The sequence below is a fragment of the Chionomys nivalis genome, chromosome 21 (assembly GCF_950005125.1).
Source record: "Chionomys nivalis chromosome 21, mChiNiv1.1, whole genome shotgun sequence".
NCBI classification, from domain to species: Eukaryota; Metazoa; Chordata; class Mammalia; order Rodentia; family Cricetidae; genus Chionomys; species Chionomys nivalis.
Genome location: NC_080106.1, coordinates 12,309,839 through 12,331,992, shown reverse-complemented (window position 1 = coordinate 12,331,992; position 22,154 = coordinate 12,309,839). Strand labels below are relative to the sequence as shown.

General features: G+C 50.4%; 1 protein-coding gene and 1 long non-coding RNA gene across 2 annotated transcripts in view; one reads left to right on the top strand and one right to left on the bottom strand.

Moving 5' to 3' along the window:
• LOC130863779 (polycystic kidney disease protein 1-like 2) overlaps positions 1-22,154 on the bottom strand; it is a 76,445-nt gene that overhangs the window by 34,459 nt on the left and 19,832 nt on the right. Inside the window, exons 10-24 of the mRNA XM_057754062.1 lie at positions 21,054-21,171; positions 19,899-20,106; positions 17,270-17,390; positions 16,396-16,537; positions 14,989-15,165; positions 12,120-12,265; positions 11,290-11,481; positions 10,063-10,194; positions 9,742-9,924; positions 7,827-7,951; positions 6,735-6,861; positions 5,177-5,308; positions 4,149-4,368; positions 2,654-2,847; positions 1,364-1,594 (exon numbers count right to left, since the gene is read on the bottom strand). Coding sequence (XP_057610045.1) covers positions 1,364-1,594; positions 2,654-2,847; positions 4,149-4,368; positions 5,177-5,308; positions 6,735-6,861; positions 7,827-7,951; positions 9,742-9,924; positions 10,063-10,194; positions 11,290-11,481; positions 12,120-12,265; positions 14,989-15,165; positions 16,396-16,537; positions 17,270-17,390; positions 19,899-20,106; positions 21,054-21,171 — 2,448 coding nt within the window. The remainder of the gene's footprint in view (positions 1-1,363; positions 1,595-2,653; positions 2,848-4,148; positions 4,369-5,176; positions 5,309-6,734; positions 6,862-7,826; positions 7,952-9,741; positions 9,925-10,062; positions 10,195-11,289; positions 11,482-12,119; positions 12,266-14,988; positions 15,166-16,395; positions 16,538-17,269; positions 17,391-19,898; positions 20,107-21,053; positions 21,172-22,154) is intronic.
• The window catches only part of LOC130863781 (uncharacterized), a 78,110-nt gene that overhangs the window by 53,103 nt on the left and 2,853 nt on the right, over positions 1-22,154 (top strand). Inside the window, exon 2 of the long non-coding RNA XR_009055751.1 lies at positions 1,401-1,541. This is a non-coding gene — a long non-coding RNA (uncharacterized LOC130863781). The remainder of the gene's footprint in view (positions 1-1,400; positions 1,542-22,154) is intronic.

Below are 22,154 nucleotides of genomic sequence, written 5' to 3'. Positions count from 1 at the left end.
GAGCCCTGTCTAGGATGAAATCTAGTTCCTCTCTAACAGCTTCGGGCCAACTAACTGACCTCTTGATCCCTGGTCACCTTCTCTTTGAGATGGTGGGTGGAATGAAATCCAGCGTGTGCTCAGTGAACTCGAGGTGTCCAAACCAAAGAAAAGACCGGGACCGAGCGAGAAGATTCATCCTGCAATCCCAGCACCCAGAAGGCTAAGGCAGGGGATTGTCATGAGTTTGAGGATACCCTCAGACACATAGCGAGTTTGAGGCTAGCCTGGGCTACATGAGACACAGTTTAAAAAGTAAACATACACACCCCACAAACAAACAAATGGGAGGTTGTCCTCATGGTCTGTGCCCATCGTCCATATTCTTAGAGGTGACTCCTGTGTTTTTGGATACCGGAAGCCCTGGCCAAGCCACGCAGTCTATGAGGACAATGCAATTTATGGTGGGACTTCAGGACACACTGTGTATTTGAGGCTGGAGACTGCAGAACCAGGATTGGTCAAGTGGGCTGGCTACTCCTACCTTCGCGCCCAACTCCCAATCAAACCCATGACACCAAAGCTCGGTGAGCTTCTGGTTGGCAGTGTTTGCTAGGTGTCATCTCAAGGACAATCAAGCACCATCTGCAGATATCAGCAGAGCAGATCAAGTCAGCTCTCTCTGCCCTCTGTTTCTTTCAACTGAGTCCTCTTGGTGTAGCGCCATGGGGAGGTGGGCCAGGTTAGAAAGTGCCACACAAACATGAGGACCTGAGTTTGATTGACATGAAAAGGCAGGCATGGTGATACACAGATCTAAACCCAGCACCAGAGAGGGGGTCCACAGGGCTCACTCTGGCCTGCTTGGTGAACCCCAGGTCCTTGTGAGAGACCCTGTCTCAAAAACTAAGGAGGACAGTTTCTGATAAATAACACATGATGTCATCTCTGGCCTTCAGATACACATACACACATATGCATGTACATCACACAGACACCTACACACAGGCTCACACATACATACACCTACAAACCAAGATAATAAACCATCAGTATTACTTCAACTGCTGTTCTGAGTTCTGAGTCTTTTTGACAAACTACGGACACAAGGGTAGCCTTGAGACCTCCCATCTCAATGAGAGGTACCTTCCTCTGTGGGCTGCTGTGAACATAAATAGGGTTGTCTCTGGCATTTAGTGAGTACTCAGCTGATGATCAATAGCACAGTCTTCCTGATAATTTGATGAAAAGGGATGTTTTGTAAGTGCTAGGCAAAGGGGCCAGCATGCCTGAGATGACCCCAGGGGTTAAGGGCTGCGGTAACCCCTGGGCTCTGTCCTCTACAGTCCCGGTTACTCCCATTCCCAGGAACCCAGCACCTCACCTTGCTCTGATCCTGTATGTCCTTTCTCCTGGCCCAGATCACCACCAGCACATAGACCATGCAGAGGCAGGCCACTGTGCTAACCACCACTGGGTCGTCCTCGAAAGTGGCAAAGAGCTCCGCAGTCTGGTGGACATCAACGGCATTGGGCATCACCAGGAACGTGCTTCCAAAGAAGGTGAGGTGGTTGCAAAGGCAGTGTGTCTGGGAGGTGGTGGTTTGTGGCCCTACCTGTAAACCCCAAAGAGACCATGTTTGGAAATGGAGAGAAATGATGAACACCTCAGTGTGGACACCACTCAGCCGGGCTTTCGGATCCACAGATTCAGCCATCCTCTGGCTGACATTACATGTCTTTAGAACTGGGAAGTATCTCAGTTGGCAGAGAGCTTGCCTAGCATGCATGAAGTTCTGGGTTTAATCAGCATCACATAAACTGGATATTACAGGTACCACACACCTGTAATCCCATAATCAGAAGGTGCACATAGGAGGATCAGAAGTTCAAGGTCATCCCCTGCTACATATTCAAGGCTAGCCTGGGCTACATGAGACATACACGCAAATGAAAGCAAAAATTTATTTTAAAATTCAGAGAAGATTATTTACCGTTCCTTGTGTTGGGGATTGGTTTTTGTTTGTTTTTCGCTGTATATTCTGCTTTGGTTTTTTGAGACAGGGTGTCACTGCATAGCCTTGGCTGTCCTGGAACTAGCTATGTAGGACAGTGATGATGTGCTCTGAGGCACAGGCCCTCCACATAATGTGTGTGAGGTTTGGGGGCCGTCCATCAAGTTTCCTGACCCGCTGTCTCATTGCCTGTGAAATGGGAACATTGCAGCTCTCCTGGGGTATCTGAGACACTGATGAGATAATGCAGGGAAAGGTGAACACGGGACACAGCTGAGGTCATTTTCTGGGAAATGACACCCCGGCCTGCCGTGCCCCATGCCCAGGGGGCAGCCATCCGAATCAGTCCTATACTTAGTCCGTGATCAGTTGTTCCAGCACTCCTGACTCCTGGGGAGAGGTTGGGGGACCACACTGCCAAGCAGGGTGACATGGGAGAGTGCATTGGAGTTCACAGCAGGAAATCTGACCTAGTCAGGGCCATGAAGTTTCCTCAAGACAATGGGCTTAGTTGAAGGCAGGAAGGACATTCTGAGCACAGGAACGACATACACAGATCACCATGGAGAAGCATGAGATATTGTACCAGAGGCTCTAAAGGGGTCCCTACAAGAGTAGATACAACCTACCAAACCTCCCCAGCTTACTTGTCTTCCTTACCTGGCACCCAGAGGTGTCCCAAGTCTCCTGGCTTTCATCCCAGAACACACAATGTGACAGGAAGGTGGTAATGCCAACTGTGAGGTTCCTGCCAGAGGTAGACTCCAGGTCATCCTTGGGGACCACTCTCAAATAGTAGATGCCTGCCCCAGAGGGCAGGTCCTCTGGGCCCAGGATCCATGTGGGTAGCTCACCTGCAAGAAACAAGGCTCTGGTCTCCTTAAAAGGAGAGGATACCAAGGTGACGGGGCAGGGACTTAGACCTCAAGATCTCTCCATTATCCCAGGAGTACCCTTGCTCAGCGTGCGGGGGCACGGCAGGACATGAAGGGATCGTAACTGTTTCTTATTGGCTGCGTGATATCAGACTGGTTATTGAATTTCTATGTTCTTTTTTATTTGTTTTGTAGTTTTGAGGCAGGGTCTTTTGTAGCCCAGGCTAGCCTCAACTTTGCTATGTAGCAAAGCCTGGCCCTACTGGTCCTACTGGTCCTGTTGCCTCAGTTTCCCAAGTGCTGGGATTGCTCTGCACCTGGCTTGGCCCTCTCTGCTCATATCTGGAATGTGGAGATTTCTACAGCTGACTCCAGAAAGCTCTTTGTGGGCTCACCTGCATCTCCGTGTCATGTACTAGATGTTTACCTAAAGGGTTAAATAACCAATAACTTCAGCCCATGAGAGCCACTGAAGAAGGCAGGCAATTTGTTCTTTCCTTTTAATTAAATAATTGTGTTTGTGTGTTTGTGTGTGTGTATGTATACATGTGTGCATGTGTGAGACCAGGGGCTGACACTGTATGTCTTCCTCAAAGCTTCTATCCTATTTCATTTTTAAAAAAAGATTTTTATTATTTTCAGTTATATGCACTGGGGGGCAGGGTATGTGTATGTGAGTGTGGATGCCCACAGAAGCCAAAGGCATGGATTCTCCTGGAGCTGGAATTACAGGGGGATTGTGAGCCACTCAGCATGCAGGATGAGGACCTGTGCAAGCACAATGTGCGCTCTTCACTGCTTAGCAATCTCTCCACACTTCAGATCCAGATTCAGGGAGGCTGGCAGCCAGTGAACCCCAGGGGCCCTCTGGTCTCTGATCCTTCCCCTCCCAGGACTGGGATCACAGGCATAGATTACCACATCAAGCTTTTTAATTTTTTAGTATGGTGTGGTTTATCAGGATTGAACTCTGATCCTTTTTTTTTTTTTTTTTTTTTTTTGGTTTTTCGAGACAGGGTTTCTCTGTGGCTTTGGAGCCTGTCCTGGAACTAGGTCTGTAGACCAGGCTGGTCTCGAACTCACAGAGATCTGCCTGCCTCTGCCTCCCGAGTGCTGGGATTAAAGGCGTGCGCCACCATCGCCCGGCAACTCTGATCCTTATATTTTAATGACTGAGTCATCTTCCTGGCCTTGCTCTTTGATTTTTTTCTATGAGACCTTAGTTTGAAACTGGCCCCACACGGGAAGCCCCTCAAGAAACAGCCAAGGAAGCTGACTACCTGTGGCAGCCACAGGAGGCAGGTGTGTTTGGGCATCGTAGCTGGTCTCATTGGGGTGGTAGCCATAGCCCAGACTGAGTGTGAGTGGGACGTCGGGTCCCCAGTGCAGCTGGATCCCCAGAGCTGCCTCCCTAGCAGTCACATTCACCCACAGAGTTTCTGGGGTGGCCAGGCTCAGCATTGTTGGCTCGCTGTATTCTGAAGTCCGCGGCAACAGGATCTGTTTTCAGAAACAAAGAATTACAGCCAGACAGAGGGGCAGGGCAAGCAATGAGCATCTAAAGCCCTGTGGTGTCATAGGGCTGATGTAGACAGGAAGATCTCTGCCACAGGTTCGATGAGGGTGGGGTTGTCTTCCCACTCTTCCCAGTTCTATAGGTCACCTGCGGCCCTATGTTTCCGGTCTGTTCCTCCCATCACTCCAACCTCTCTGTGTGTCATCAACAGCAGTCACTGCCCCCTTCTGCTTCCCTCTTCTGAGGCCCCTTTGTGGCTTCACTTGGTCCTTGAGCAATCCAGACTCAAATGCCCATTTTCAGGTCCTTAACTGCATCTTATCTGCCTGATAGCACATTCGCAGCAACCACGAATGAGGATGGAGGCTTCCTTGTATGACTTTTGATCAGTCATTGAGAGAAAACAGTAGATAACTAGGAATGTCCGTAAACTCTTCAAGGAATATAAGTGTCCATTGCAGCCTGGGATGCTAGCGTTCTTGCTTAAGTTCAAAGAAAACCTAACGGCATTTTGAAGGCTGCATTGTGTGCCTTTAAAATGAACATTTCATTTGTGCAATGACTAGAATTCCACCTAACAGATTTAGATTCCCAGGAAAAGCTGTCATACACCGAAGATGTGTGAATGGCCACAAATGCATGGTCTTAAGTAGAATGTGATGTTTAATTGGGTAAGGGGTACTTTGGGTAATTTCTCTAGCCATTGTTTTCACAGCTGGTCCCTTTGGTCCCAAACCAAGCTGAAGAGGGGGCCAAGTGCCACCCGACTTCTGGCAACACCTTAGAGCCTACCTCGATACTCTGCGTCACATTCTTCACTGAAATGGGGTGGCCACTGGAGCTAGTCAGACGGAGTCCGCCAACAGTTCCGCTGACATCAAATCGGCTTCGGGAAGGGAAGGGGTTCCGTGAGAAACTCATCATCTGAAAGCCAAGAGCAAGAAGCACTGATGAGGGGTGATCCTGGGAGTGGGTGAATAGCCCTTGCTCTAGGGGGTGGATACAGAAGCCTCCCTGTGCTTTCCAGAGATGTGGTCTCAGAGGGCTGGCCCCGGGGAATCAGCAAATCTTTCTTCCCCCAAATTCAATATAGTCAGATCTTCATTTCTTTAGTTTTATGTCTGTGGATTCAGCTAAATGTGAACTGAAAATATTTGAAGAAATTGCGTCTGTGTGGCTACCGATTCTCTAAAGTAACAAGTTTTCATTAACTGTTTGCATAGCGTTTACATTGTTTCAACTGTCACAAGCAATCTTGACTTTATTCAAAGTATATGCAAAGGTCTAGGTAGAGCATGGTAGCAGTGTTTTTAATCCCAGCACTCAGGAGGCAGAAGTAGGCAGATCTCTGTGAGTTCATGATGAGGGAGAGTCTTCTGTTTTGTGTTAATTTTATTGGTTAAATAAAGAGACTGCCTTGGCCCTTTAATAAGACAGAAAATTAGGTAGGCGGAGTAAACAGAACAGAATGCTGGGAGAAAGAAGCCGAGTCAGTCAGTCGCCATGATTCTCCTCTCCAAGACAGACACAGGTTAAGCTCTTTCCTGGTAAGCCACCTTGTGGTGCTACACAGATTATTACAAATGGGTTAATTGAGATGAGAGAATTAGCCTATAAGAGGCTACAGATAACGGGCCAAGCAGTGTTTAAAAGAATATAGTTTGTGTGTAATTATTTCAGGTGTAAAGTTAGCAGGGTGGCGGAAAGCAGCCCACCACTCTATACTACAAGTTCAAGGCCAGCTTGGTCTACAAAGCAAATTCCAGGTCAGTCAAGACTATATAGTGAGTCTCTCCTCCCTCTCTTCCTCCCTCCCCCTCTATGTGTAGTGTGTATGTATAATATATATATAATATATTGCATATGTTATGTATATGTGAAGCTGTGAATAGGTTTTGTATAACTACCACACCACTTTGTATAAAGGACTGAGCGGCTACAGATTAGAAACTCATGCTCACAGGTATCCTAAAAACAGCCCCATGACTACCAGGGGTGGCAAGAAGTATCTAAGAGAGAGATGTTGGTCTATTTTCACTAGTATTCAGGGGGATCAGATGTGCCTTAATCTGAAATGAAAGGGACCCTGGTCTTTGTCTGAGTTACAGATGGGAGCCTGGAGAGCCTGTTCTACAACAACTCATGAAGCCATGCAACCCACTGGAATAAATGGATCTGGGTGTCCAGAGCTATGGGGTCTGAGTTCATTTGTGCTCCTGGCTATGGCTTAGACGAGATACTGAACCTCCTCTCTAATGGATGGGGCTGCTAGCATCATCAGTGAGCAAGCAGAAGGGCCGGCACTTTGCACACTATGAAGGTTGTCTCGGAGGAGGCATTGCTGGGTTACCCTTATGTCCACAGGCTCCTGGCTGTCCTCCATGGGGTAGAGGGAGGTGGCGGCCGGCAGGGTGAAGGTCACAGAGTCAGCGGTGGTAGTGTGCACTGAAGAGCCTTGCCAACTCCGTGGCTGTATTCTGACCATAGGGTGAGAATCGGAAGAAAAGAAAGATGGTGTTGAAGGAAGAACCCGATTGTGCACTGGGAGGAGGGGGTGGGGCTCCACTTTACTGTCGGAGATGGCTGTGTTTCAAACAGAAGCCTCATCAAACGCTGTTGGTACCCCATGTGGGCTGGAGGTCCATGTACAAGCAGAATTGCTTAGAACTGCATCCCTAGAATAGCATCAGTACTCGAGATGGCTGGTGAATCGTTTCTCCAAGTTTCTCCCCACTACCTACCTTGACCTTTGAAGCTATGAGCTCCCGGCCCCATCTTTTCTGACCATTGATAAGACCCGCAACCTGTTTTCGGAGCTTGATACTGCTAATGTAATCTGTCACTGGGACCCAAGAGAGCAACTCTGGTCTGAGGAGCTGAGGGCTGAAGTGTAGTGAGGGAACCCCCCTCCTCCTCTGTGTGTGTGTGTGTGTGTGTGTGCGTGCGTGTGTGTGTCTGTTTCCTCTGGGTTGGACATAATCTTCATTATCTTGTGTCAGAATAGTTGTGATCAGTTAACGGCTTCAAGACTGGGCCCATTAGCATTCCGCTGTGGAAGGACAAAAAGGGTCACAAGGCTTGTGAGGCTCAGGGGACACATAAGGTCCTTTCCTTTCTTAAGAATATATAAGCAAGTAATAATTGCTGGGACACAGTGAGGATGACATGTGTGGTCCCACTCATTTGCCCCCTTACCTGCTCAGTTCTCCTGGGACTTTCTCAAGATTCACTCAGGTGACTAACACTGGGCTTAGCTCTCCACAGCTCCTATTCTGCCCCAAACAAGCATCTCCATGGTGGAAAGACTCCATGACACCCACACACCAAGCCTGGTCCCAGTACTTTTCGAGCCCTAAGATTGGCCTCTGGGTCCTGCCTCATGTAGTTCAGTATGAGGGTTAGGGCATCAACTTTCTTGGGCATGCGCAGCGCAGCTCAGTACCTGTCTGTGTACACAGAGATGGAGGGGGTTTCTAGGATGGCTGGAGGACCCCCTGGCAATGTCCCCAGCAGGAGGGCAGTCTGCAAATGATCTACAACCTGAAGTAGCTGGGCCACGATGTGAGCCTGGAAAGGAAGCAGAATATTGCTGTGGACGTCACCACAGGCCCCTTTGACTGCTGTCGCCGGGTTGCTGTGGGACTCTTAGCAGGGACTGGGAAAAGACAGGGAAATAGTAGATAAAAAAGCCCTGCCAGTCATGGACAAAGCAGGCACCCACAAGAAGTCCAAAGCATTTGTCTGACTCCCAAGGGCTCCTCTGCCCTCACAGCAGCCCCGTGAGGCAGGGGCTTCCCTTCCCCTGGGCAGAAGGGCAGAGGAGAGAACACAGAGAAGAGGTGATGTGGGAAGTCAAATACTGGTGAGGTGAAAGAAGGCTCTCGGGAAATTTGGCTCCAGGGTCCATATGAAGAGTCACTGTGCTGTGTGGCCTTGTCCTGCAGGTGTGTACACATGGCCCACATATAGCTCCAGGAGAGGTAAGAGCCACAGGCAAGCTCAGCTCCCTGCCCCTTCCAAACCCCTAGAGAAGACACATTCGGTACCAGTTAGTTGGTTCAATGGGTAAGGTTCTCGCAAACTAAACCCGATGGCCTGAGTTCCATCCCAGGGCCCCACGTGGTAGACGGAGAGACTCTGTTCTCATGGGTTGTCCCCTGACCTCCACATGCATGCTGCGGCATGTGTGCCCCTCAAATAAACAGATGTTTAAAAAATTTTAGACACATTCTTGTGATGACAAACAAAGCTAGGGCAAGGACCTAGCAGAGGACCTAATAGTGTGTGTGTGTCTGTGTGTGTGTCTGTCTGTCTGCCTGCCTGTGTATTTGTGTTTGTGTGTATCCATGGTATCCATGACTGTATTTGAGATGTGACTACATGTATGTATGTGTTTGAGTGTGTACTTGTAAGTCGGTGTGAGCACTAGTGTGTGAAAACGAGAGTGTATATGACTGAATTTGGGAGTTGATCTGAGGGCGTGTGTATAAGTATGTAGGAGTGTGCATGGACAAGTTACTGTCTGGTTGACACTGCCCATAAGAGTCTATGTGCCGCTGCATTGCCATATGAGAATGTACATCCATGCCTGTATGTATGTGCTTGATGGGACGAAGTATGTTCGGGGGCTTCCAGGTATGTGCACGAGTGTATGGCCATGTGCCTGTATGGCTGTGCATATGTGATTGTGAAGGGTGTGGATGTATGAGTGTGTAAGGATGAGCACGGGAGTGTGTTTAGTATCTAAACACATGGCCACATGTGAGAGGATGACCTTGCGTCTTTGCATGTGGCTGTCCTTAGGTTCTTTATGAATAGAGAAGGTGGCCCATGGGATGAAGGGCTGTGGAGCAGCTGTTATCAAATTAGGCTTTGTGGCTCCACCATGATGCATTCCCGAGAGCCAGTACTCCCAAGGCCCACCAGTGACTATGGAAGCCACTCCTATCCCCCTTTCTTGCCCTAGGAGGCTGACTCCCAAAGACATTCTGTCTGCTTGGATGCAAGAGCCAGAACACTGCCCAAACTTGCAAAAAATGGTTCAGATAAGCCGCGCAATGGACAGCGGATGGGGGCGAGACAGAGAGTGGCTCCAGCTACAGACGAGGGAAGCAGGTTTAGGGGACTTGGATGACTTGGCTCCCAAGTGACAGGCGGGGTTCACTGAGTGCAGTAGCCCTGTTCTGTGTGCTTGCCCACACTCTGCGTTCCAGAACCTTCATCCCAGCTCCCAGGAAGCACTGTAACCTACGCACCCATCCAGCATCTGTCGACTGTCGAGAAAGATCCACTCGCAACCCAAGCACAAGCTAGGCACGCAGTGTGGGTGAGGGCTGCCTCTGGTCCAGGGCACCTACCTGGCTGCTGTTGGCCTCCGTAGGCTCTTCAGATCCCTGGCTGAGGGAAGCTTCCAGTACGGTCCCCACAGCTTGAAACATGGCCCTGATGGCTTCTTGGCGTCTCTGATCCTCAGGATGAACCTTGGCACTGGCTGTCAACAGAGCTTCAGCTGCTTGCTGCAGGACCTGACTGGCCTCCCGCTGGCCTCACCCAAAGAAGGAAAAACAGTGTGAGCCCCTGCCTGGGACGGGCCATCAGAGAGTACGGAGTGTACTGGGGGGGCCCAGAGCATGGAGGAACGTGTGCCTTGGCCTAGCCCGGCCACTGGAAATTCTCACCTGAGCCACCAGGGTGAGCTCCTCGCTACGGCGGGTCACCTCTCTCAGCACCTCAGCCAAACCCTGCACCCTCTGCATGTTCTCCGGGTCAGTGGCAAGCCCGGACAGCGATCTCAGCACAAGCTCTCTGACCTTGGCACAGAGGGAGAAAGGCCAGGAAGGGAATGATAATTTCAAAGGCTCCATGAAGGCCTTGCAGAATTTGGGGTCCCAGAAATGACTGAGCTCATCTGGGCTCTGTAGACTTGGAGGTAGGGCAGACAGGATAATGGCCAAAAGATACCCACATCCAGATGTTTGAAACCTGTGACCATGTTGCCTCTCAGAAAAAAAAAAAAAGAAAAGAAAAGGTGCTTTGACAAAATCATTCTGAAGATTTGGTTCAGCTCAGCACCTACACGTGGGGAGATCCTTTGGCAGTTAGAGGTGGGACTGGTATAATTGCAAGGGTCTCCATAAGACAGAGGGGGGAACACCGAGGAAGACCGGTGATGTGTGCCTAGGTGGGGAGAGGATGTGTGGAGAGGGGAGGGTTTCAAAAAGGTAGTAAGGGGATGTTGGTAGCTTGACGACTTACATATTTAGTATGCAAGAATGAAGACCTAGCTGGGTGGTGGCAGCGCATGCCTTTAATCCCAGCACTTGGGAGGCAGAGGCAGGTGGATCTTTATGAGTTTGAGGTCAGCCTGGTCTACAGAGCAAGTTCCAGGACAAGTTCCAAAGCTACAGAGAAACCCTGTCTCAAAAACAAACAAACAAACAAACAAAAGAATGAAGACTAAGCTCCATTGCCTAGAGCCTATGTAAACACACACACACACACACACACACGCATGAAAAAGGGGGTTAGGTTAGGAGCCTAGGACTGACGATGATCTCTAGAAGCTGGAAACACTAAGGAGCAGATTCTCCCCTACAGCCTCCAGAAAGTTCTCAGCCTTCCCAAGGCATGCCCAACACTTTTCTCCAGTCATCTTTAGTATGAGGGAGCTGGAGTGAGGCTCTCAAATCCCCTTCAGCTTCCAGAAGGCTGTGACTCCACGGTGTTGGGCAGAGAAAGTGGGTGGACCAATAAAGAAGATACTTTCTTCACTTTATGCCACTCGTTGGAAGAATTAAAGCAGGAAGTGACAGTGACCACTGGGAGACACTCAAGGCTTCTCTGATTCATGAGCCCCACCCCCACCCCAAGAAGTCACGTGTAGATTTAGGACCTGTTTCACGCACCTTCCGTTTGGTATCCGTTCTAAGTTGCCCAGAGCCTGGGCTCTGGTCCTCCTGGTTAAGTTCAGAAGACACAGCCTTGACAAAGTGTAGAAACTGGTCACCGCCGTGCTCATCTTGCAGAACTGAGGAGATTCTCTCTGCCACAGTAGCCTGGAATGTCACACAGTCACTACCTGTGTCCCCATGGCCCACCTGACAAGGAAACCAGAAGCAGACTCACTGGTCTTTGTTCAAGAAACTGGATCCTAAAGTCATGGGTCTGGGAGCAGAGGAGGCCTAGGTAAAGGCTCTCGAGCACTTCCTGAGACTGGAGGGCACCTCGACCTGACCTGTTTGTACCAGGCAGCTGATGGTTTCCAACACCACATCTTTGGGGCAAACCCACACTCCAGCTCCAGCTGCCCTCTTCATCCTACCCATTCCCCACCTGCATCCCCCACCTGCATCCCCCACCTGCACCTGCCTCCCAGCCATGAACTTCTCTTGAGACGTCTCCAGGCTCGGCCCAGAGTTCAGTCCTGTGATCTCCGCCCTTCTGCTTCAACTCGCCCCTGCTCCCAGGACTTTCCCATACTCTGGCTACTAAGTCACAAGATATACAAAGGCATGTGTCCGTGGCTGTATCCTCAGGACTTGGCGCACGACAGATGGGTACTCTGTAAATATTTGCGGAAGGAATGAGTGTATAGGCGATTCTTGCGGAAGGAATGAGTGTATAGGCGATTCATCACCCGTGCCCTCGGCCGCCTCCACATGCCTCGTAGTTCCTGAGGTTCAGCTGGGTGGAGGCATTTCCCAGGAAAGAAACACCAGGCATCACTACCACCCACCTTAGCTGCCACTTGGGTCTGCTGTCTGTCCCCTGCCTGATTGGTGACAGAGATGACCACTGTCAGGACAAAGCCATCCTTTTCTTTCCCAAGTGGTAGGAACACATCATGGAGTGCTGGTTCAGGGCCACAGTGGAGGCAGGAACCTGGCAGAGTGGAAGTGAAGCAATTAGGAGGGCAGAGCCCGCTCCTGGTCACAGGGCCAGAGAAGCCTCAGTTTATTGGCAGCATGGCAGCCATTCTGGGGATCCACTGGTTTCTGTACCTGTAGAATCATTTCCCTAAAGTGTATGAAAAATGGAAGGACCTTCTCCATTTACAAGTGGGTGTTTTTTTTTGTGGTGGTTAAAACATTTTTTAAGATTATTTTTAAAGATTTATTTATTTAAATGAGTGTTCTGTCTGCATGTTCCTCTGCTCGCCAGAGGCAGGCGTTGACTCCCACTATAGATGGTTGTTAGCAACCATGTGGTTTCTGGGAATTGAACTCAGGGCCTCTGGAAGAGCAGCCAGTTCTCTTAACCCTGAGTCATCTCTCCAGCCCAAAATGTGTTTTTATTTTATATGTATAGTTGTTCTGCTCACGTGCATATCGGTGTACTACACGCCTGCCTGATCCCTAAAGGGGCCAGTGGAGGGTGATGAATCCTTTCGAATTGGAGCTATAGATGGTCGTGAGCCACCATGTAGGTGCTGGGAATAGAACCTGGGTCTTCTGGAAGAGTTCTCTTAACAACTGAGCCAACACTCCAGTCCCAGGCGGGTTTGTTTTGGTTTTGGTGTTTTTGTTTTTACAATATGGTAAAACCATATTACAACACGAACAAAAAGAAGGTGGGGAATAGGGGGAGAGAAAGGAAGAGCAGCAGGGGAGAAGAGAAACTCAGCCCCTAAAACTCCACACCCTTTGGAATCAGCCACGTGAGTTAGGTGGGTGTGTTCTGCTTGCTTTAATCTTCATAAGTGTGTATGTGATGTGTGTGATATGCCCGTATGTGAGTGATGTGAGAGAGATGTGTGTGTTTATACCCACATGCCACAGCACACATGGGGGCAGAGAATAACTTCATGGCATTGGTCCTCTCTTACCACCTTTATGTGAGTGTGAAGATTAAACTCAAGTCCCAGTCCAGAGCAGCAAGCACCTGTACCCAATGAGCCGTCAAGCCAGCCCCTTGCTTGTTTATTGTTATTTGCCTGGAGGGTTTTGTTGTTCTTTGCTTTTCTGAGACACTGTCTCACTCTGCAGTCCAGGCTGGCCTAGAACTCACCATGGAGCCCAGGCCGGTCTTGAACTCACAGCAATCCTTCTGCACCAGCCTCTGAAGTGCTGGGTGGGATTGTAGACGCGAGTCACCTCCCTTGATGTCAGTGTTGGTTCAGGGTTTGGTTTTACAGTGTGGGGGTGGATTCTGGCGCTTCCCACGTGTAAGCCCCCCAGACCAATCACTCTGCCGCCGACCTGCCCCATGGCACCTACAGAGAGCTTCCCAGTTGCTGTGTCTCAAACCACACCCCCTTGGTACACGGCATGGTTTGCCAGCTGTCTCTGCCACTAGATGTTAATGATCATGAAGTTAAGGATTTTCTCTGTTGTGTCCAATGCTACAAGCCTAGCAGCCAGAACAACGTGGCATTTGGCGTCCGTATGCTGTAAACCTAAGTGAATGGATGACTATCTTTTGTTTCTTAAAGGAGACCCGCACATCACGGAAGTCTCCAGTCATTGTGCATGCGGTGTGCAGACAATCGTGAAGCTATTGACTTGCAAGTAAACAGTCAGCGCTGTCCAATCACATTTCCTTGCCTTCTTGCTCTCCTGTATGAGATGGGGGGGATGAGATAAAAGGGGAGATCTGGCCTCTCCCTTTGGGTACAAAGGGGACTACTTGCCTTGCTTGGGTTTCCTTTTTCTTTCCACGCTCAGACCCAGTCATTACCTTCTTAACAGCTCAGTGTTTGCGCATTCTTTGACGGGGCATCCAATGAAGACGATGCTCCCTAGAAGGGCTTCCACCCACCTCTCCCTAGTTAAGGTACACTGTTTATGTCATATGGTGTCTGGGGCAGGATATTGTGGAGTGTGCCAGCACCACTCCTGATGCCTCAGTTTGGAAGAAAGTTTCTCTTGGACGAAGGCCCACACCGAGCTCCTGTGATGATCCCCAGATACCCAGGGCCACAGGGAGAACCAGCAGCCACCAAAATGGAACAGTAAAGGAGGGAGCTGCCCCGAGCCACCCTTCTCTTCGTGTTCACTGCTCGTCTGGGTGTGGTTGCCGCGACTGACATGGCTGACTGTGTGGGGTGTCATGCAGTGTACGTAGGGTCTTTGATGGTCACCCTCTGAGAACCTACGTTAAAAAAAAGTGCTTTGAGATTTGCTTGTCCTGGGACACCGTCATTCTCTCCTACCACTTACAAATTGGGGTCAATGAAAGTGTTGAAGGTTCTATGAACCAGATCGTTTTCTGTCTTTCCAGCTAGCTCTAGCTCCTGACTTTTAAAGGGGTGCAGTGCCCCCCTCTGCGGTGCCTCCCTCTCTTGCTCACTCATTCGTTCTCATGTGTGTGTGTAAGACTATGACCAGGTGTGTCCATACCTGTTGGGTCTCTTCATTCATCTAACCCTCTCTTCTACCTTATACTGGGACAAAGTCAGTGTGTCCTCTGGGCTTGTTGGATGCTGTCCTTCTGGTGTGATGACTGGGCCATGGCTTTGGGGATGACCAAGGCTTCGGAATCCCTCATCCTGCCAGTCTCCCTCCATTCTAGAATAGATTCTATTGCAGCTCCCAGACGGGGATAGTCCCCTCTCTTGAAGAAGATGATCCTGGGGGCTGATGGAGAGCAGCACCTCTGGCTGTTACCTGACTGCAGACAGAAGCAGTACTCCAGGGGCCCCGGGGCTGTGGCGGCAGTGCAGAAGACAGCAAAGCTCGTCAGGACAGTACCCTCCTCTGGGACGATGGCACAGGCGGGCACCTCCGGTATAGGTAGCATGCTAATCACGTAGGAATCCTCCCCATAGGCATGGCTGGTCAGTGCTGGGAAGGGAAGATTCATGTGCTTAGGGGACTATGTGTCCAGAAACTTAGCCCCTCTTCAGGATGATCTGGGGAGCTTGTTAAGCAAAGATTGTTGGACCTCTGCAGCCCTGAACCCTCTTGAGATTCTGGGGTAGGCCCCAAAATACCCCTATTTAACAATTGTCCCCAGTGCAAGTCTTTGAGGCTCACTTTGAGAAAATGGACAGAGAGAGAGAGAGAGAGAGAGAGAGAGAGAGAGAGAGAGAGAGAGAGACTCAGGCAGATATGGAGCTGGAATTCTGGTTCTGTTATTTACTGTCCAAGTGGCCTTGGACTTGACCTCTGTCATCTGTAAGGTGAAACCAATAATGACTTCCTCATAGTGACTTTGTGAGCAGCTTACCCTGAAGCCGTCTCTTTCTATTCCCACACCCTCAACTATGAGCCCCCATCTGTCCTGCAGCAATGTGCCATTTTACTTGGTTCAAGAAGAACACAAGGCCGATAGAGCCGAGGAAAGGGGAATCTTTTTTTGTTTTGTTTTTTGAGACAGGGTTTCTCTGAAGCTTTGGAGCCTGTCCTGGAACTAGCTCTTGTAGATCAGGGTGGCCTCAAACTCACAAAGATCCACCTGCCTCTGCCTCTCGAGTGCTGGGATTAAAGGCGTGCGCCACCAATGCCAGCTGCAAAGGAGAATCTTTATTGGTTACCACTAACACCCTGGCCTAATTCCGTTGAGATGGCCTGAGGTCGAGCCTCGGTTTGTCTGGCTGTGGGTGCTCTGTGGGCTATGTTAGAAAACACAGAATCCACAGGCAGCACAGGTGGTACTTGCCTGCAGTCCTAGCAGGAAACTGAGGGAAAAGACGTCTTCTTAGAAAGCATAACCGTAGCCATCAAAAGAATTTTAAAAAGAAAAGGTGTAGCCATCTTTGTTTTGTGACTCTCTATTGGAGCACTGGGCTCATTGTCATTGCGTAACTCTGGCTTCTTCTGGTAGGAAACACAGGTTGACATAGGCTGGCCAGCTTGCCTCACTGGTATTCCGTCAGCCATCTTGTGTACTAACAATCCCAGGGCAAGTATTTCTATCATCACCCCAGCTTTACATGTGAGGAAACCGAGGCAATAAGAAGTCTCCTAAGTAGAAAGCCCACACCCTCGTCCATGCTAGCCTGAAGCTCCTTATTTTAGCCTTTTCAAGTCCATCTTGCTTCTGGGACAAGAGGTAGGGTGGCCACTTCTCACCTGTGACCCGGATCCGAACAACAGGTCCCCAGGTCTGTAGGAGGCTGCTGTTCAGTAGCAGTGTGGAGGAGTTACCGAGAAGGAGGGTCAGTGAGCGCGGCCAAAATCCTCTGAGTCTGCAGGCATCAGGGAGAGGCTCAGCCTGCAAGAGAACAGCACTGAGGGCCTTAGAGTCTGTGGGGTAGGAACCTGGACATCCTCAGTCCCATGGCTTCCATCCCCAGGCCTGACAGACTTCTCTCTGAGGAATGAATGACAGGCCCGGCGGATACTCTGGGGGTCAGAAAATAGTCAGTCTCCAGCTTTGTCTCTTGTCTGAGGTCAGATTCCCAGAAAAGGAGCCTTAGGAGGAGTGTGTACAGGTCACTAGTGGAGGGAGGAGCCTGAGGAGGGATGTAAGGGCAAGTCACATATGGAGGGTGAATTCCCCAGGGCATCGACAAGTAAACAGAGCAGAGAAGGGAGTGAGAGCAAGCAGTTTTAAGAAGCATCCTTCCCAGTGTGGCCCTGAGGGACCTCAGCCATGTGAGGTGTGCTGCAGGTCTTTGGGGCGTGGGTGCCACGTTGTTTGGCTTTCCTGTTCATCAGCTGTAGGCCATCAGGGTCCTGCGTAGCAGCTGGGGGATGCATGCATCCTGGCAGGTGGCTTTGGCTGAGGGCAACACTGTCTGCCTCCCCACAGACTTGGCTCCTTTGGATCCATTCACCTGTTAGAATCCCTCAGGTCCCTCGGAAGCATGTCCCCTAATCGTCCTGACCTCCCTGCACTGGTTCCAAGTGGGGTTGGTGCACCCTGGCTCAGGACCTGACATGCAATGTTAAGTCTGGTCCTCGTGGAGGACTCAGTTTCTACTGAGTGGTTGTGACAGCTCACCGTCTCTGATGAGGTGTCATCTAAGTACCAGCTGAACGTGGCCGCTGGGCTTTCATGGCCCACAGTGACCGTGAGCAGAACGTCTTGGTCGGCTTTCACTGGCCGGCAGTTCTTTTCACAGCTGGAAGGGACAGAGAATAAAGAAAGAAAGCTCCCGTTCATGACCATTTGCTTAGTCTTGGCCCAGTTCTCGGGTCTGTGGAGAGCTTGGGACATGAAAGATGAAGTAAGAGCTGCCAATGTCCTAACCTAACCAGGACAAAGCATTGGTCAGCGGGCAGGTGAAGAGAGTCAGGGCACGGCCAGGTTCCCAGGCTGCTCCACTTGCAGCGATGTGGAGGGGAGGCAGGGACAGAACTCTGGCTTCCAGTCCCGACCCTGTCACTTAGGAAGGCTCGCCTTGTGTGAGTCACTGGACCTATAAGTCTTGGTTTCCTCAGCTGCAAAGGAAGTGAATGAAGGCAGATAACTTCTGAGATTCTCTTTAGTGTTGATAAAAGTGGCAGGTGGCACACGTATGGTGAATAATGAGAGCCGCCCTGAAAGCGACATGTCGGAATCCCTAGAGCACTGTGAGCATGCCAGGCTCGGAGGACATGCATGATTGGTCCCAACTGACGTCACTGCGTGTGTCTGGGTCCAAATCCTGGGGCCTTCTGCTGTGTTTCTCTTTCTCCCTTTCCCTCTCCCTCCCTCCCTTCCTCCCTCTCTCTCTGTGTATATGTGTTATGTATGTGTATATGTATGTGTGTGTGTATATGTGTGTATGTATGTATGTGTATATGTATGTGTATATATATGTGTGTGTGTACTTCTATGCACGTGCACATGGAGGTCAGAGATTGATATTGCTCTCTTCTCTCTTCACCTTATTGTTTGAGACAAGGTCACTTACTGGACCTAAGGGTCACTTATTTGGCTGGACCTGCTGGCCAACAAGCCTAGGGACCCCCCTGTCTCTGCTTACCCTGTCCTGGATTTAACAGAGCCATGGTGCTATGGCCTGGCTTTTCACTTGAGTGCTAGGGATGTGAACTTGGGTCCTCACGCCTGTGCAACCCTTTATCAAATAAGCTGTCGTCTCTACAGCTCCCTGAGCCTTCCAGATGGTGTCCTGCCCCTCTCTGGAGCTCGAGAGGTCACTTTGACATCCGCTGCCTGTCTAATGCATCTCCAGGTCCTCCTCCAAACCTCCTCCTTCTCTTGTCAATGTCTGTCAAGTACAAGCATGCAGGTGGGCTACAGCCCCTTCCAGACCGTTCTCCAGATCTCTCTGCAGAGCCAATACCTCAGCTTCCACCCTCAGGCTTCTGCTTGGGTCCTGCCAGTGGGAAGCTTTGGTGTGGTCCCAGAAGGTCTGAGGAGAGCAGGAGGCTGTTTTTCACTGCTTACCAAAGGGCTAAAGCGGTAGAACTGGTGTCCTGTCTGACCAAGGTCATAGCTTCTGTCCCTCTCCACCTGCTGTCATCCAGAGGGGTTTCTAGTCACTGCCCCCCTGACCTCTGCAGTCCCGGGAGTGAAGGCTTGCCCCACCCTATTACAGTCTCGCATGGTCACCTGGGCCATTCCTTCAGTGCTGTTCATTCACACCTGAAGGAGGATGCTTATCCTTCTGTAATCATTCTCTGACTACAGTGAGCCACCTGCTTCCGGCAGGGACCTGGCAAACAGCTCCAGCTGCCTCAAGCTCCTGCCTTGACTCCTATAAAACGCTAAACCATCTCTCTGAGGTCCCTCCTATCCTGATGGCAGAATGTTTTGCTTATTTATTTATTGGTTTTTCAAGACAGGGTTTCTCTGTAGTTTTGGATCCTGTCCAGGAACTAGCTCTTGTAGCAATCCACCTGCCTCTGTCTCCCGAGTGCTAGGATTAAAGGCGTGTGCCACCACCACCCGGCCTAGAAGAATGTTTTAAAGCAAGTTATAGCCATGTCCCTGCTTCTCGGAGAGATGTTGGGCAGTGTGCTGTCTGGTCTTATGTCAACCTGACACACAAACCAGAGTTCTCTGAGTGGAAGGGACACTATTTGAGAAACTGTCTCCATCAGATCTGGGGTTGCAGGGCATTTTCTTAATTAGGGATCCACGAGGGAGAGGCCAGCCCACTATGGGTGGGGCCATCTTTGGGCCAGTGCTCCTAGATTCTATAAGAAAGCAGGTTGAGCAAGTCACGGGAAGCAAGCCAGTAAGCAGGATTCCTCCATGATCTCCTGCGTCCGAGATCCTGTCCTGCTTGAGTTCCTGTCTTGACTTCTTTAAGTGATGAGCAGGGCTGTGGAAGTATAAGCCAAGGAAACCCTTTTCCTCCTCTACTTGTTCTTTGGTCATGGTGTTTCGTCACAGCAATAGAAACCCTAGAGATTCCCTGGTCAAAGACCTAAATCTGGCATGACCTGCCAGACCCTGCCTCTCTCTTTCTCCCCCTGCCCACACTCCTCCCTCAAGTCTCTGTGGAGCTCCACCTCCTAGGAGGCCCTCTCTGTCCCCTGGATGAGGACATTGTCATCAACCTCTGCTATCCCTTCATGCTATTTATTGCTGACCCCCAGGTTGCCGTCCCTATGGGAGCCCAGATGAGACCCGCCCTGCAAGCCCCATCCCCGATGAAGAACATGCCCACATGCCTCACCTGATTTGAGGCCGGAGGTCCAGGGAAGAAAATACATAGAGACACTGTTCTGTCTCTCTCTCTAGTTCCTGGCCCCTTAGGATAGCCAAGTGCAGGGTGACAGCAGAGTTGAGCGGAGGCAGACAGGAGGTAGGGAGCACCAGCCGCCTTTGGTCTGTGTGGAACAGTTGCCTCTCCACACAGTCATTCCACTGAGCCCAGCAATGTCCTGAGAGAGACAGCAGACACTTAGGCACAGCACCCCCGAGCCTGACACAGCATGGACTTTGTGGTTTAGTTAGGCTTTGGGGGTGGTGGTTCGGTTTTGCTGAGACCCCGTCTGACTGCACAGCCTGATCTAGCCTCAAACAGATGATCTTCCTGCCTCTGCCTCCTGAGTGCTAGGGTTGCAGGGCTGAGCCACTGTGCCCAACTGCCAGCTATCCCATTTTATTTTGGTTTTGGGGGCATGTGCATGCGTGTGCATGCATACATGTGTGTATACATACATGCGCGTGTTGTGTGTGTTTGTGTGCATGCCCACACATGTTCATGAGCACACATGTCATGGATGCATGTGGAGGACAACAACCACTTGAAGGAGTCCATTTTTCCTTTCCACGGTGTGGGTTCCAGGGACTGAACTCGGGTTGTCAGACTCGGCAGCAAGCACTTTTACCTGCTGAGCCATCTCATAAGCCTCAGCTACTCCATTTTTAGAAATCTAAGTTATAAAAGTAGCCACGAAAGATAAAGATTGTGTGTAGAATGTTTGTGTGTCTGTGTCTCTGTGTGTGTGTGTTTATGGTGTTGTGTGTTAGGAGAGAATGACTCTCTTAAGCAGGACTTTCTGTTCACGGGATTTATCAGGATTTGCCAGTGCATGCTGTCAATTAACAAACAGGCTGGCTTTTACATTGTGTTGCTGTTTTTAAATCTCCTCATGGCCCTGTCACCTGTTTTTGGTGCCACCAACCCTCCTTGGCTTGCTGTTACTCCTCCACACCCATTTCTGTGGTTCACACTCTGGCATGCACAGGTTGACAGTGTCAGGCATGGGTCGTGTCTGATGAAGACATGATTGACAGATGAAGATGAGCATTGGCGAGCCTGGTGATGCTTTCACATCAGTGATGGGGTGGGGAGGGGACTGGCTGGAGAGTGTACACCACCTACCACAGGACCAGCGGAAGCCCAAGTCTGGGTCGTCATCTGGCCAGCTCAGCGTGGCTTCCGTGAAATGATCCACATACAGTTCAGGCTCGGTGAACACCTTCATGTCCCCTTTGTCTCCCTGGAGAGGAAGCAACCAACCCCCGGTGAGACAACACTCTATAGATCAGTTTCACTGAACACACAGAGCAGTGTGTGTTGACAGAAGCCACAGGGTGAGGCTCAGAGCAGAGAAAGTTCTGGATGGCCTTCTGTCCCGGGGTTTTCCTCAGGAGGCCTGGAGTGTCTTCCTAAGATTAACTGGGTACACAGCTTTGTCTCCAGTGTAGGCTTGGACAGAGGTCATTCTGAGCCAGGTCCTGTGGTAATGACCAGAGACGCGGTAACAGAGACCCATCTGTTGCCCTTAAGGTGGACAGGAAAGACAGGGACATGAAAGGACACTTGGAACTCAGAGCACTGCCTGTGCTTGGTTAGAGGAAGCGGGAAACTGGAAGATGGGGGCAATAGGTTAAGAATTCCTTGAGGGATCTGGAAGAGGTGACCCAGTTTGTAAGGTCTTTGTGAGGGTGGTGACCTGAATTCGGCCCCCAAGCCCACTGAGGGCAGTGGCATGTGCTCGTAGTGCCAACCTCGGGGAAATGAGGCTAACTGGCAAGCCAGACTAGACTACGTGATGAGCTGCAGGATAACGAGGACCCTGCCTCAAAAACCAAACCAAGCCCAAAGGGGACGGCTCCCGAGGTCACTGCATGCTCACACACGTGTACGCACAAAGAAAGGAGAAACTACAAAGAATACAGGTCTTAGGGCCAGCTGAGTCTCAGAGGAAGTCACGAGCCTGTGTCCTTCAGCCATGGTCTTAGTCTCCGTCCCTCTGAGGACTTGCTAGCATCTGACTTCCAGGGTTGCCGCATTTTCCCTGTACAGAGTCAGGCAAGCTTCCTTCGGGATGGTCTCCCAGAAGCATCCAAAGGAAGAGGAGAGAGTGCTGGCTGGGCCACAGTGGAGACTCTATCAATTCCAAGAGAGGAATCAATGGGTCCGCAGTGAACTCTGTAATTGCTGCTGGGCCCTGTTGAACAACTCAGCTGTGGGTCCTCC